A 16,553-nucleotide genomic window follows, 5' to 3' on the forward strand; every position below is an offset into this window, starting at 1 on the left:
TTATTTTCTTTTTGCCATTCCAGTCATATCATATATTCCTTCCCTGGTGAAAACTGGAATTTAAAAATGTCTATAGGACATTCTTTAATAGTCTACTTGATACTAAATAAAATGAGCAAAAAATCCAAAATACTGGAAATTTATTCTCTGCAGATGAATAAATACCTCTTACATGTCCAATAGAAAGTGAAAAAAATCACAAGCCTTTCCATTTTCCTTAAGAAAGTAATTATTATGGATTATGAATTTTTATAGGACCAAAGTCACCTAATACCTGTGATAAATAAGAGCAAGTAGGAACACAAAAGCTAATCCTTCATGATTACAGATACCTCAGTACTATTACTAAGACTTCTACTGACTTAGGTTCTCACATTGTGCCCAAGAATAACAGAAATCACAAGACTCTGTGTGCTGGTTACTGCTGGTTATCAACCCTCAAGTAGGAAACTGTGTAGAGCATTTTCCTGATAAATTAAGTTATATGTCTTAGTCTGGTTAGTGTCATTGCCAACTTTTAAGTTTGCTGTTTGGTTTTTTAAAAAGTATGAGAACTTTGGTTAAACATACTACATTTATGCCAATACTCTGTGTAACTGGGGGGAAAATAGAGGGAGGATGTGGTTTTGTAGGCTGCAAAACCCCACATACCATATACAGTATACATATGTACCAAAGATAATTACAATCTCACCATGAGAAAGTCAAAAAAACTCAGTGAGCCTTCATTTTCTATTATATGTACATTTTACAAGCTACTGATAAGTTTCTTTTCATATTGCTTTCCAAAAAGAAAAGACAAGGAAAACGAAGAAAGAATATACATTAGCCAGATTCCAATGTAGTTTAACTTAAAGGCTTCCTCAGACCATATGTGCAGACACTTGAGATGATGAGAGAGTTAAGCTTCCTAGGGTCCTAGAATCAAAGAAACTCTGCTGACCCCCACTGCTAAGCAGGTGCACTCCTTCCACGGGGGGCAACATCTGCCGATCCGTCATGGTCCCACTCGGTGAGGACCCCAAGAAACTTCCTTGGGAAGAAACAATTTTCTCAGGACTGGCAGCCAGTTTGGGGGATGTGGAGAAGTTATATCCATACAAGGCACAGGGGCTGTGTAACCTGAACGTGTTATAGGAACCCTGGTGTGTCTGGTTAGCAGCAAAGGCGTTGCTGGGGGGTGAAGGCATGATGTACTGGAGCTGGGGGGACATCCCGGAAATCTGCATGGACAAGCTGGTCTGTGGGCAGCTGAAGGTGTCCCCATCCGTGCCGCCCATGGACATGTTCACCGAGGCGCTGCCGCTCACGCCCACGTAGGAAGGAGTCCTGGGCGGGGCGAAGGTCTCGCCCGTCTGATTGGTGAGCCTGTTGTAGGTCTCGGCCAAGGACGTGCTGTATCGGTTGAGGGTTAGGCTAGAGCGGGCGCATGCGGAGTAGTCAGCCGGGGCCAGACTACACAGCTGGCTGGTGTTGGGTCCCAGGTGGAAGGCTGGAGACGAGCAAGGGGAGCCGGACAGAAGATGAGGGTGGGTGGCCGCAACGCCATTCCCAGAACCTTGGAGTAAGGTGGAGGAACCTGCATTTCCTACAAAAGAAATTGAAATGTAAAGAGCATCTTTTCCTTTCAACTGTGTACACGTGAGCTAGACGGACTTGTTACAAGGGGCGGGTACAAAGACGAAAAGGAGATGGTCTCCGCTCTCAGGAATTGTAATTTAATTGAATTCAGACTGAAATATTTTAAACATAGATCCTCTCAATATTTTCAAGGAAATTATCTCCCCAAGGAGTGACTTTTTTTTTTCCAAAAGATATTAGGACACTATCATATAGAATTTTCACATTTTCTCCCTCAATTAGCTTTCTCAAACTTTTCTCATTTTTTAATAATAAACACTACAAATACTGACTTTCCTGGCAACTTTAGAAAATATAAATTTCATCTTACTCCAAAAGTTCCATCACCTCACTTCTACCCAACCTTTTTTTTTTTTTTTGCTGTACGCGGGCCTCTCACCGTTGTGGCATCTCCCGTGGCGGAGCACAGGCTCTAGACATGCAGGCTCAGCGGCCATGGCTCACGGGCCCAGCCGCTCCGCGGCATGTGGGATCTTCCCGGACCGGGGCACGAACCCGTGTCCCCCGCATAGGCAGGCGGACTCTCAACCACTGCGCCACCAGGGAAGCCCCTATCCAACTTTTACTCTTTCTTTCAGCAGAGCTTCCTCTGGAGCAATATATTTTCTTGCCAAAAAAGAAGGAATTCAAAGAAAAGAGCCAAATTGGTCAAAGACACATCCTGCCTCAAACAAACTTGCAACTTCCCACTGCAAGCTTGTGTGCATCAATGACTGTACCACTCAGGGCTACTGAAATAAGGCAACTGTCTAGAACTTTATTTTCTTTTTAATTGGAGTATAGTTGCTTTACAATGTTGTGTTAGTTTCTGCTGTACAACGAAGTGAATCAGCTACATGTATACATATCTCATTTCCAAACAGAAAATGGTTTGGTGAATCACATGCTAACACAAGAGCAGAGGTCCAGCAAGTAAACAGCCCTGTGAAACAGAGAGGGGGGTTAACCCTGCATCCAATCAATAACAGTGGTGGCGGCTGACTCCTCCCTCTGGATTTGCTGACAGATTGATGTTTGCAACTTGACGGAACTTAGGGAGAGAAGAGAATTCCAATGGGCTGGATAGGTTGTAAAACCTTCATTGCTCTAGTGACAGTGTTTTATACAGCTTCTTAAAATAATCTAAAAGCCCAATCTGCCCAATGATAATTATCTAAAACCCAGCAATGCTAAATTCTCAACGGGGTGCTGGGCAGGATCAGACGTAAAATGCCTGAGTGCAGGAGTGAGCCGTGAGTCCTACCTACCAAGTAGAGAAGGAAGTGTCATCCCTCTCCATGCTGCTCCCTCTGAGGAAACACCAGCCCTGGGCTCGTAGGAAATACTCAAAGGGGAGCTGAGGGAAGGTTGCCTCAGTGTGCCTGACCTTCTCATCATAAATACAAGAGAACCCTGCCTAGAGGCAATTCTGCTGAAGGAAGAGGAAGCTGGCGAGAAAGGGTAAACCAGGACCAGCATCGGCAATTATCTGTGAAGTACCAACTAGAGTTGTACCAACTCTACCAATTAGAGGCCAACTAGTCTACCTCTAATTTTAAGAAGAGATTTAGGGTAAAGTAAAGGTTATGAAATATATAAAGAGCCTAAAATATCCAAGACTTAACCTTTGACCACAACGGCCATTTTCCTGGCCCATCCCCATACCAGACAGAAAAGAGAGGGATCCTGTAATGGGAGGATGTTGGTAATGAGGTCGCCATTATAGCGGACAAGCAATGACTTGTGCAGTTTTCAGTGCCTGAGCATCTAGGCAGGACCTGGCTGTATACATGACCCAGGAGACTTTTTTTTTTTTCGTTTTTTGTTTTTAAGTCTTTTTTTTTGATGTGGACCATTTTTAAAGTCTTTATTGAATTTGTTACACTATTGCTTCTGTTTTATGTTTTGGTTTTTTGGCCGGGAGGCATGTGGAATCTTAGCTCCCAGACCAGGGATCGAACCTGCACCCCCTGCATTGGAAGGTGAAGTCTTAACCACTGGACCACCAGGGAAGTCCCTGACCCAGGACACGTTGTGATTTACCTTGCTTGGGAATTCCAGGGATATCTTCAAAGGTGAGGGTCCGTAGTGAAGGTCTCCAGAATGCATATGACTCCACAAGGGCTTCCAAACCCATTCTAAATGGAAGGGTCAGGATGGGGGTGAACACAAGAAGCTCAGTTAGGAGCAGTTGGAGTTTGCAGCCATAATAAGCAGCTCAGAAAACACGGCTGGTGTTGACAGTGGCCCCCCACATTGGCAGGTGAGGAGCTTGGCACAAACAGAAAAAGAAATAGTTCAGAGATGAGCTACCATTCTGTCACCAGGAGCACAAGAGGATGGAATCCACCCAGGATGTCCTGTTAATGTTCTCAGAAAACTTAGCTGATCTCAGGGGATAAAAAGCTGTACCCTTGTACCAGGAAGTTGGGGTGGAGAGAGTCCACCCTAGCTGCTGTGAGTCCAAGGCTTTGCTGTGATCTGGAGCTCATCCTCTCTCCCTGTTACACCACTCTCCCTCTGATGCGGAGAGCTCTGCCACAAAAGCACGCCCTGTAAAGAGGCATTTCTATCCAGCATTCGGTGCCTCGGCAGCCAGCTGAGAAGAGCACTCATCCTAAGAAAACTGACTTCTCTCTCAGAGGTATGATCACCACACGCAGGGCAGCCAGGGTGGGCTCTGGGGAAGAGGGGGCAGCCCTGGCTTCTCAGCCCAGCCTGTAGGATGATCACAGGAAGGTGATCTCACAGGGCACTACGGTATATGGAGCTAGTATCAGCACCAGACATTATTTTAAAGCCCCTACATACACTTAATGAATGGACACGTAGAGAGACAGGATAACTTCATTATGGGCTACTTACATGGATATATGTATGTTTTAAAACAAGGGTGACTACTCTAAATACATAATAAATGTATGTATCTCCTACCGTAAGTGATTCAGATATCACTTCCATACATCAGATAACTAAGTCCTCCAGGTCATAGAAATGAGGCCCTTCACTCAACTAGCACATTCTCAAGGCCTCACCACTATTTCCTCAACCATCTCAGTGCTAAGCAATTTGTTAATCTAGGTAACATTGTGCTTTTCATGAAATATATAGCTCCACTATAGGAAATGTCTGATTCCTGAGTGTCAAACAGCACACGAACACCTCTTGTGATTGTCAGATACAGTTTTATTTAATACAGATAATCTGTATTTAATGCTGATATTAAAGACAGGGTCTATCTTTAATAGCTTAGACTCCACGTGCTACTTTCCCTCCATCCCCAAGTCATGAGCTATGAACTAAGACTACAGAAAACCCCCTCACAGAGTCACACCCCCTATACAACATGGCGAGAGCTCTCTAAAGACCCATGATAAGTGACCTGTGCGTGCAGCTAAAACCATCTTCCACTGCTTGCCCTGGGCTGCCCTGAGCATGAAGGACAGAGTCTGGCTTCGGATGGAATCGGTGTGCCCCAGAGAGAGGACTATTTTGTGGTAAGGACACTGGATTGGAGATCAGGAGAACTGGGTTGTGACTACAACCCACTAACCTTGAGTAAATGTTTGAAGCTCCCTGGACTGCAGTTTCCCACAAAGTGAGGATTGGAATACAAAGCTTTAAACCCTCTCCTAGCTCTAAAGTTGTTTACCACGAAGTGATTTTTTTCCAAACGAGACATGCTATCTGTGGCTGACTACAAACCAGATCCAAGACCACTCTACTCAGCAATATTTTATGTACATTAAAGTATTGACTGGGGAGAAGGTTGGCAGCCTGGTCAGTCCCAAAGCCCCACATAACCTGCAGGTTTCATTTAATACTCAACTTATGAACGCTGGGCGCTGTTTAGCTGATTACTCTATTTTCAGCTTGTACTAATACTCAATTTTTATGACTTTCTAGAAACAAGCTTTTTTAAGCTAAAGAAGTTAGGACACAGTTTTGTATAAACTGCTTTGTTAAACCGCATAGATGAGTTTTCGTAATTGTAGTTTTAAATATTCAGGATACCAAAGTAGTCCTGGAGTGATCTCAAGGGGAATTTACAAAGAGGTAAGTCCTGAACATCTATGGGACCTAGAAATTTATTAGCTGTGGAGATGACCATCAGTGCATTATTTGCTTTAGCAGTGTAAACTGTATGATGCTTCAAATACAAACCCACAGACCAAATTTTTAGGGAGAAGTTATTGATCCTCACAAATATATAACCCTAAGCTTTAAAGGGATGCTCTGAAGGTGACAGATCTACATGTGATCTGATTTGGACCTATTGATATTTTTCTTGAAGCTGTTGTTTCACACTGCAAGTTCTAGAAAGGATTTCAGATATTTTGCAGAGCTGAATCTGGACTTTTTTTAAAAAAAAGCCTTCATTTTCTCCAGTAATGGAGACTTTTTCCCATCTAGTTAAAGATAAAAGACACCTCCTGCAGGAGTGTAGCCAAGACGGTAATTTATACAAGACGCTTTTGAACAATTTCCACATTTTATCACCTCGCTAATTTATGCTATCAAATGGCCAAGTTTATTTAGTAAAATGGTTATGTTTTTCCTGAAGTATTTAAAGAGAAGAAATTTTTGTACCTTCCTGAGTAAAACATTTTATAGGGTCAACCGTAAGGCCTAACTGAAGAATGAAACTATTCTCAGCACATAAATTCTCCTTCACGTAACAAATGTCTTGCAGGAGAGCTTTTAAGGGCTGAAGCTACTGATTCCTATAAAATAGGCTGCAGAACCATAAATAGCCAAGAAGGTATAATTTTTAATTCAATTGTTTTATAAAGTTTAAAAAAATCACAAGTCCAAGTTTCTTTCTTGTCCTGCATAATTTGTTTATTTCATGTCTAGGGAAAAATAAAAACAGAATGTGTATTAAAAAGCAGTAACAACAGTGCAAGAAAACTGGGGGTATTAAAGAAATATTTTGAATTTTTTCTCATGGGCTCTTTTCTCTATTAATATATGAAAACATATCACCCCTCCCCCAAGTCCTCAGCACCAACACACCTTCCTGGTCTTACAGATAACTTTTTTATTAAAGGAAAATAATACATAAGTTAGAAATCTTTAAAGCTGACCAAATTCTCTCTTTTCATTATAAGTGTCTTTTGCATTTATCAGTGGAAAATGTTAAAATCAGATTTTTTTAAAACTGGGAATACTGATTCATAGATATTTAGCATTCCAAACTGGGCACTGAAGAGCTTTTCTATGGTAAGCAGAAGTCATTTAAATGAGAAAAAAAGTGAAACTATTCATTTCACTAACAAGAAAGCTATGTATAAGTTCAACATGTTTTTCCTATACTAAGATATTGTTTAAACATTTGGAGTAAAATAAAAATTTAAAATTTTAACAACCTTTAAAAAGTGTTAAAACATAATTTATTATTTTTTGCATGTCCATTAAAAACTTTAAAAGGTTTAGAGTCAGGCAATAAACAGTAGCAAGCACCATGGATGCCATGCTTATATACTCCTGAAACAGCCAAAGGGAAGAAAAAATTTCTATCAAACCTAGCATTTGACCTCATGGTACCAAACAAGAGACTTAGTGGTTTATTTTCACCAATGCCTCTGAGTTTTTTTCACTGATCAAATTTTTAAAAACTAACGTCTTTTCATTGTGCTGACTTATCTAGAATTCTTCCTGAAACCTTGTAATATGTATCTTATCATCTCACTTCTACTTATAGGCTTATCCGCCATGACTACTACCCAAAATACACCTTTAAAAATATGTTTAAAGTTATTGCTTCAAAAACGAACTGACAGTAATGTGCAACATGATAAATGTAATGAACACTGCTGTATGTTATAGAGGAAAGCTATTAAGAGAGGAAATCTTAAGTGTTCTCATCACAAGGAAAAAACTGTTTTTCTATTTCTTTAATTTTGTATCTATACGAGAGGATGGATGTTCACTAAACTTATTGAGGTCATCATTTCATGAAGTCAAATCATTATGCAGTACACCTTAAACTTAGGCATGCTGTATGTCAATTGCATCTCAATAAAAATGGAAGAAAAAAAAAGACTGCGGCCATGTGAACCCCCAATGTCAACAGCAGTGAGGTCTTTGCTAGAGCCATCCTACAGGAGAGCCTGGACTTAGTTCCTGGATGTATATGGCCTCAAGCCTAAATGCTGCCCTCCTGGAGTTTCAGTGAGTTTTAATAAATTTATTCTCTGCTTTAAAAAAAAAAAAAAAAGAACTGAAAGAAATGCAAGGGTCATAAATAGATAAATACTCTTCGGCTATAGCCAAAACCACAAGAAGATTCCATCAAAGTATTTGGCAAGGTAGAAAAGGAGTCATCCCAGGGGCTTCCTTCAGTCACCTTACCAGTGACCACCCCAGTTACTAGATTATTCAACTTTCAGAAACTCCTCTGAAAAGCAAAGTTAACCACAAGCTAAAGCAACATAACAAAAGCCAAGCAAAGTTTTTCTGCACATGGAAAGAGACATCTAAAATGACAGAATAATCTCAATACAGCAGACAATGTATAGTAGGAATACCTGCAAATCTTCCTACAGAGTGAAGCCCTGTTATTAGTCAGTCTTGTTGATCTGCCTGCGCTAAGTTTAAGGCTTAGGGCAGGTGTTTAAATGAATCATTGCATATGAAGATGAAATCAAGTCTTTCTGCAAGCATTTGAGTTTATTCTGAGATAAGGTCTCTGTCTATACTACCTTGCCCAGCTAATCAGCTGAAAGAACTAAAAGTCTGCACTACTGCTTGATTGTTTTCTCTCTACAATTTTAAGTGAAATTGTTCCTAAAATAAGATAATCGGGGATTCTGACCTCATGTAGACACCGCCTATCAATACCAAGTTTTCAAGAAGTATTTCTGGAGTAAAGTGATAAAAAATGTCTCAAATATTTTTTAAAAACAAAGTGCTTTTAGAAACATTTAAGTCAAAGTCTTACCCTGAAAGGGCATCTGGAGAACGTTAGTCTATTATTACTATCAACAGTTATTTTAGAAAATGTTGCACTGAACTGTATTGGGATAGAATCATATCAATAAATTCAAAAACTCTTGGCACACAGACTAGGGTGGTCTGCTTTTTGATAAAAAGTAATAGAGTGGAATTCATTATTGTAGCTCTCCCACTTAGTACAAACACCATAAAACACGAAACAGAAAAAATAAACAAGTGTGTGGCTGTCAGTAGAGCCAAGACAAATTTGGAAACCAAAGAACATCAGCTGTCTTGGCAGTGAGGAGTAGTCTCATATTCTAGTTGGAAATCTGAGTGAACAAGAGTCTCTGTCCTATTTCGAAGACAGATCAATACATAATTGTGACATCACTAAGCAAATTCTAAACCAAGAGCAGATGCAGAGAGTATTTTGATTTGGGATATTAAAGCCCCTGGATCTTGAGGGGCAGGTTTCCACAAGGCCCCTTCAGAGGCAGCATGCACTGTACACCCTGAGAACTTCCATTTTCACCCCAGCATTTCACATCAACATTAACCTTAGAAATGGGCAAAATGCCACACCCAAAATAAGTTACATCCAAGGCTCAATGATATTAGTAAATTTAAATCCTCATCAGAAGTGATTTCAAAACCATGTCAGTAAATTTAACTGTTTACTTTGTAATGGAAAATTCACAATAAAAAATCAAATATATTTATCACAGTCAGAATGTTTTTCACTAAGGCTCACCTGTTACGCCCAGAGTCTCGGAAGCCTTTGGCAAAGGGATTCCTATCTATCTTCAGGCGAGTAATCTGCAGAGCAGAAAAAAAATCACATCAAGCCTTATTATAAATGACAAGGAAGGTTATTAAAAATGGAAATGATGGAAGAACTATAAGTAACTCCAAAATTAACTGTCAGAGGATGTACTGTGTTCTTCTTCCCTGTTTCTCAGGTATTTTATTATATTAGTAACAAAGCTACATGAAAATTTCAGAAATCATCTAAGACATTCATTTGCTATGAAAAGGACATTCCCCCGCCTCTGTTCAAGCTCTGTAATAGATAAAGTTTGCTTTGCTTTTAATATCCCTGGAGAAGGAGATTCTGAATCATCTGTTGATAATTTGCCCTTTGTTTGGCAATCTCTCTAAACTAAAGTTCTTCCCTTTATTAACGCTGTGACATGTGTCTGTTTCTCTTGCAGTAGTGGTGATGCGGAGCAGCTAATATCCAGCTTCTATTTAACAGCCATTTATACGCTCGAATGTTGTTAACCTTCTTCAGAAATAGGCAATATACTTTCCTTTAATTTTGCCTCTCCTTGAATCACCTTTATGGCTCTCATCTCCTCTTTTATCTACGGATTCGTGACCTGGTCAGAGCACTACAGTGAATGTCTAACCAGAGGTAACCATGACTTGAAGGTTCTAATGGGATTCAATCTTATATATGTAGGAGAAATAAATAATTGCTTCATTTTAACTACAGTTGTAATTTGTTGACTCACAACCAGATTTTTGCCCAAGAAGACCCCAAGATTTGAGGGAAACATTTTTGCAAGTGGTCTAATCGTCTCCATTAAAAACAACTTTTTGTAGTCATACCATCCTGAAATTGACACTAATAAACAACGTCCCATTTGTTTCTTACCAGATCTCCACTTTGCCCAAAGGAGTTAACAGCCTATTTTCTAAGAAGCACATCGTGCTTTGTTTTCTGTGTTCCCTGGTTTAGTGGAATCTCCAAAGTTAATGAACATCCTTCTTTCTTATTGTGCCATTTTGGCCAAGGACAAATGAACACTGCTGGACGACACTAAGGCAAAGAAAGGCACCCTTGGAAAGTCGTCTGCAATCCCCCTATATTATGCTGTGTATGCTCTCAACCATCTGCCAATCAGCCATGCAACACCTGAGGTAGGTGTACTCCATATGCTACTGTTTTAGTTTGTGGATAAAACTACATTATAAATGAGATAATGTAAGAGTCGGCTAAGTAATTCACCATGTCTGCCACTCTGCCATTGAAAGAATTCTTTATAATTCATTATAGCTCAATTATCTGTTCATTTAAATCATTTTTAAAGAACATTTAATAACTTAGGTGTTCATTTAAAATAGTATTTTTAAAAAGAGTACATATTTATATAATGGTGCCTTGTCTAAATATAGGTTTTTCACAATTACTATTATAATGATTTTTATTGCTGACATCACATCTGTTGAGTGCATACCATGTATGCTGTAATATGAGTTTTGTGCATATTATTTTATTGAATTCTCATAGCAACTTAGATGTAGTTATTATCCCAATTTTATGTTTCTTTTATACTGGGTTAAGATTCCTATGATCATAAGGTTAACTGGCCGTAGAACTGGGCTAGCACCCCAGGCTTTAGAGCCCACGCTGGTAGCCACCAAGCATGGGCTGCTTACCAATTTTCCAAAAGTTCTTCAAAATAGCAGCCAGGAAGTTTAAACAAATGAACATGGTTTTTCATCATCAATTTTCTTTTCTTCTAATTTTTCCATCCTCTTAATTGATTTGTCAACATTTGTGAATTGGTGTTAGTCACCAACATGTACCAAAAGCCCACTGCAGCTCGTTTATTGTATCACAGAGGCTAGTAGAAAATACACTTTTAACACAGTTAATTGGGTGCGTTGGAGAGAGACTGACAGACAGAGAAAAAAGATGAACTGGGTAACAAATGTCTCTGCTCTTTTCTCCCCATGCATTATATTTTTCCTTTAATAAAAAACATTTTCTACACCTGACATATTTTAAGAATCTCTTCCTAATTATCTCCAGCCCTTGCGGGCCTCTCACTGTTGCGGCCTCTCCCGTTGTGGAGCACAGGCTCCGGACGCACAGGCTCAGCGGCCATGGCTCACGGGCCCAGCTGCCCCGCGGCATGTGGGATCTTCCCGGACCAGGGCACGAACCCGTGTCCCCTGCATCGGCAGGCAGACTCTCAACCACTGCGCCACCAGGGAAGCCCTCTCCAGCCCTTTTAAAGGTTAATTTCATGTTCCCTCCCAAAAACCTGTATAGAAGTGTGACAACGTGAATATGAGAGGACAGGACAGCCTGGGCTGTGGGACAGGTGTCGCCACATGGACGAGAACAGATGAGCCTCTCAGCCCTAAAGGAGGACGCACAGGACAGGGTCCAAATCTCCTAAGAAGCTTTAAAACAACAGAAAACACAACAGAGAGTTTATAAAGCCTAAAACTGTTAACTGAGATGTATATAAATGTAAAGAGAAGTGGAAACCTAAAATAATTCTGCTGACCATTGAAATTTTAAAAAAAATCTACCACAGACCACATCAGCCTCAACTCCATCGCTATTTCTTATGAAAACTGGCCAGAATTGCATGGATCAAATAATTGCCTCAATTCAGTTATCCACCTGCTTGACACAGCCTTAAAGAAGTACATATACTTACTCATATAGAAAAGAAGTATTTCACTTTTCAAATCATTTCCAATTTTATGAAAGGATTACTCCACAATCGCTCATCTCTCAGACTATATAAGCATATGCATCACCCTCTATCACAATTAAAGCATATCTTGAAAGAAATAGCCCTTTTGTATATATATACTAAAATGACTGCATAGGATAAATGCTTCTGAAATATTTCCCATAATATATGGATGGTAGCTTTAAAATAAAGTGAGCTGTCAAATCCCATGCCCTGTGACGCAACTCACTTTCATATCCTACATGTCTATTTCCTAGTCAATACACATGCTTTCTAATTTTAATTATGACATCAGGATTCAATGTCTCAAAATGGAAAGTAAACCTACACTGCCAGTCATGAGACACACTCTGGTCTAAAGAAATCCTCACTAGAGTAGCTTTACATGGGGAATAATGGATAAATAATTGTTATTACAATACATATATATTCTGGATGGCAAATGCTTTATGACAATTCATAACATTTAGATACAGTGAAAAGAAGAGCTAGCTTTCAATCTGCACATGAAATTAAACGGGTAGAAAGATCCCAATTCTGAGAACAGTACCTGCTGGTTCTGATAGGCGGTGACAGTGGTGAAAACAGTTTCTGGAAAGGAGAATGCCTTCACTCCCTCCCCAGATGGAACAGGCTTGATGGGAGAAAGATCATCCCCACAGTCTTTACGGATGACATGGACTCGCGGTTGGTATTTGTGCATAGAATGAAGAATAATCTATGTCAAGGAAAGAGAAGCCAAATTTGTCAGCAACTTCTGCCTTGACTAAATATTTAACGTGCAAAACGAATCCCAGTTGGAAATAAAAATATCCAAGGCTCTGAAAGTGCCAATTTAATAAAGTATATCAAAATTGGACTGAGACTGCTAAGAAGCTGTTTGCAAAGTGTGCATAAAAATACAAACGAAAAAAAGTAATCACTATTTTGGCAGAACCCTGAGTATAACCATACGAATGTAACATCAAATTTTCTGTTTCTGAAAACACAAGAATAAATTCATAAGCCTTTTATTTATAATGAGCCTAATGGAACAGAGTCCAAAACAATAAAACTAAGAGTGAGACTGAAATGATTATTTGAATTCTACCACACCCATCCCCTAAAAATAAGTATTTGCACACCAAGGTTTTCTTCAGAAACATTTTTTCCCTTGTTGGTGACCACAACATGTCTATTCAAGGGCAAAGGGATTTTAAGGATACCCCAGGGTGTGACTTATGCGTGGCTCACAAAGTCTCTGGTTTGCCTGGAGAGCCCAGCGTCCGTGCTCCCATCATAACAAGGCTTCCAAAACCCAGATGCCTGGCGATGCAAAAGCTCTCAGACTCAGCTAGGGGAATCTGATGATATGGTTCAACTGCCTTCTGCCCAAAGACTCCACTTCTGAGAATTTATCCTAAGGAAATATTCCAAATCCAGAAAAGCGTTTCATATACAAAGATGTGCAGCGCACCATTTATAACAGTGGAAAAACTATAAACCACTGACATGAGTAGACTGGTTAGGTAAATGAAAGTCCACACAGTGGGATACAACATTATTCAGCCATTACTAACGCTTTTAGGACATTTTTAACCACATAATGAAACGCTTCTTTTTAAATCTTAAATTAGAATAAAGGATCCAAGTTGTTTTTCAACTTATCATAACTACATAAAGGTAGACAGTAAAAAGGACCCATACAAAGATATGAAGAGTGGTCACAGCTCTGGATGATGGAATTGTGTGTGAATGTTTTCTTCTTCTTTATACGTTTTATACTGTCAAGGTTGAGGAGGTGGGGTAAAGAAATAGCCCTAACCCTCTATGCCTACTTTCTGGAGATCAGCTTGGTGCTTTGTGACCACCTAGAGGGGTGTGATAGGGAGGGTGGGAGGGAGACACAAGAGGGAGGGGATATGGGTATATATGTATACATTTAGCTGATTCACTTTGTTATACAGCAGAAAGTAACACAACATTGTAAAGCAATTATACTCCAATAAAGACGTTAATAAATAAATAAATAAATAAATAAATGCAATGTGTGATTCTGGATTGGAACCCAGACAGGAAAAAACAGAGCAGACTAAAAATTGGAAAAAGCCACTTTACATTAAACAAACAAAAATACAGTGCATAGCCAAGAAGACGAGAGTGAACTGGCTTGTAGTGAAGGAAAAAAAATTCATTTGGGTTTCTGTTTACTAGTCAATGAAAAGTGGGTTCTTGTTTTATGAAGTCTTTGTTCTCTCAAGCAGATTTCTCTATATAGCTATATACATTTTAATTTCATTTATTTGTTTATATCCTTATGGAATCTCCAAAATGACTTAAGGTGGGGTATACTGGGGTAGGGTACAGAAATAGATGAGGCATGCTTATGTTTGCACATTAAAGGGTAACTGCCAATAGTAACCTGAAAATTATTCAAGAAAAATAATATACTTTCAATATGATTTATAGGAGTGTAGTATATCGCTGGAAATTTTAAGAGAATGCTAAACGAGCCTTAGTTATTCTCATAAAATAGCATTATTTGCTTTTTTTATCCATTATTTGCTTTTTAATGAACTATCAAAGTTATAATGACAAGTGTTCAAGAATATTTTTTTAACATCTTTATTGGAATATAATTGCTTTACAATGGTGTGTTAGTTTCTGCTTTATGACAAAGTAAATCAGTTATACATATACATATGTTCCCATATCTCTTCCCTCTTGCGTCTCCCTCCCTCCCACCCTCCCTATCCCACCCCTCTAGGTGGTCACAAACCACCTAGCTGATCTCCCTGTGTTATGCGGCTACTTCCCACTAGCTATCTATTTTATGTTTGGTAGTGTATATATGTCCATGCCTCTCTCTCGCTTTGTCAGAGCTTACCCTTCCCCCTCCCCATATCCTCAAGTCCATGCTCTAGTAGGTCTGTGTCTTTATTCCTGTCTTACCCCTAGGATCTTCATGACATTTTTTTTTTTCTTAGACTCCATATATATGCGTTAGCATACGGTATTTGTTTTTCTCTTTCTGACTTACTTCACTCTGTATGACAGACTCCAGGTCCATCCACCTCACTACAAATCACTCAATTTTGTTTCTTTTTATGGCTGAGTAATATTCCAATGTATATGTGTGCCACATCTTCTTTATCCATTCATCAAGAATATTTTGCTTATTTAATAGAACAAGTAGAATAAGGAGAACCACTGGCCTTATAAACAAGGAGACCACAATGATAATGCCCATTTCTGAAACTCAAATAATTATATTTGATCTGCATGTTCCGTGCTCTCTGTTCTGTTCACATGGAGGATGCTTTTTCTTTGGGGCATTACCTAGTAGCATAGATAGTCACATGGACCTCTGTCCATAAACACGGGGTGCTTTCCCATGTGAAGGTTAATACAGTTTTTTCCCACATTAAAGGTACTAGGTTTGAGACAAAAGAAGCACGATGTTACGTATTTCTGATCTGATGGGCGTAAAGTGCCTGTAGTTTGACAGATACACCACCTGTCCCTTACAAAACAGCTCAATAGGGAAACACTACCTGCTGACTCTGGAAGTTTTCTACATGACCTATATGCCAGTGTTGGAACAAGTCAAGCAAAGGACCAAGAAGGAGCAGATAACAAAAGCCTGGCTCCCTGCATTTTTGGTGATACCAGATGCAGACTTGCTTTCAATGGTAGGGGTCAGGGTAGTTACACAGGGTCGCAAGCTCCATAGCAAAGTGGCCTGGGTTTTGTTTCAAGTGTGACGCTGTGTATGAAGCACCCCTTACAAATATGGACTTTCAAATTCATCAGCTCATTTGAGTCACTCAAAATTCTCTAGTTCCAATATAACCCATGAGAGAACCAAGGCCCAGAGAGTCAAAGTTTTTTGCTTATGAACCTTAGACCTCTAAGCCATGGCAAGTTCCTTCCATCAGGGAGATCTAGCAATCTCCCCTGTGACTTCTTGCTTCCCCATCTGATTCTCGAGCAGAAATGGGAAGAGGGTGAGGACAAACTCAGAGCTAGGGTGACTGTATCAGTGAATCCACAGCAGCTGGAAGAACAGACCCTCCGACAAGTTTCCTGGCTGTAGATGCCTGACTGTGCTTCCTTCCAAAGTACACCAGCACTGTGGGTACAAGTCCTGCCCTGGTTAAAGGTGCACCATCACCTTAGATATAGAATTACCTTAGATATAGAATTATCTAATTCTGCAGGGAAATGTTCACCTGAATGTTTCCCTCCAGACAGCAAATTCCAAGTGAAACATGCACATGATGAGAAGGAAATACCCCACCCAAGCATGCTGACCATCTGCTCCCAGGTAATCCAAGGACCAGTCTTGGTTTGTATACAATCCAAGACAAAGCTGACTACGGTCTCCCCAAAGGGCAAGAAGGGATTATAAAGTCTTCACAACATTCAAGATTAGCTGTGGAGATTGAAGTAAGTCAGAAAGAGAAAAACAAATACCGTATGTTAACACATATATATGGAATCTAAAAAAAAAAAAAA

At 39.7% G+C, this 16,553-nt stretch overlaps 1 protein-coding gene across 1 annotated transcript in view; it reads right to left on the reverse strand.

Annotated features, from left to right (window-relative positions):
* Positions 1-291: 291 nt before the first annotated feature.
* Positions 292-16,553, reverse strand: part of TBX18 (T-box 18) — a 27,186-nt gene continuing 10,924 nt past the window's right edge. The window contains exons 5-8 of the mRNA XM_029224083.1: positions 12,607-12,774; positions 9,311-9,375; positions 3,664-3,758; positions 292-1,588 (exon numbers count right to left, since the gene is read on the reverse strand). Coding sequence (XP_029079916.1) covers positions 864-1,588; positions 3,664-3,758; positions 9,311-9,375; positions 12,607-12,774 — 1,053 coding nt within the window. The 3' untranslated portion in view covers positions 292-863. The remainder of the gene's footprint in view (positions 1,589-3,663; positions 3,759-9,310; positions 9,376-12,606; positions 12,775-16,553) is intronic.

This window comes from Monodon monoceros, unplaced genomic scaffold (assembly GCF_005190385.1).
Source record: "Monodon monoceros isolate NGI ecotype Baffin Bay Population unplaced genomic scaffold, NGI_Narwhal_1 Super_Scaffold_15, whole genome shotgun sequence".
NCBI lineage: Eukaryota > Metazoa > Chordata > Mammalia > Artiodactyla > Monodontidae > Monodon > Monodon monoceros.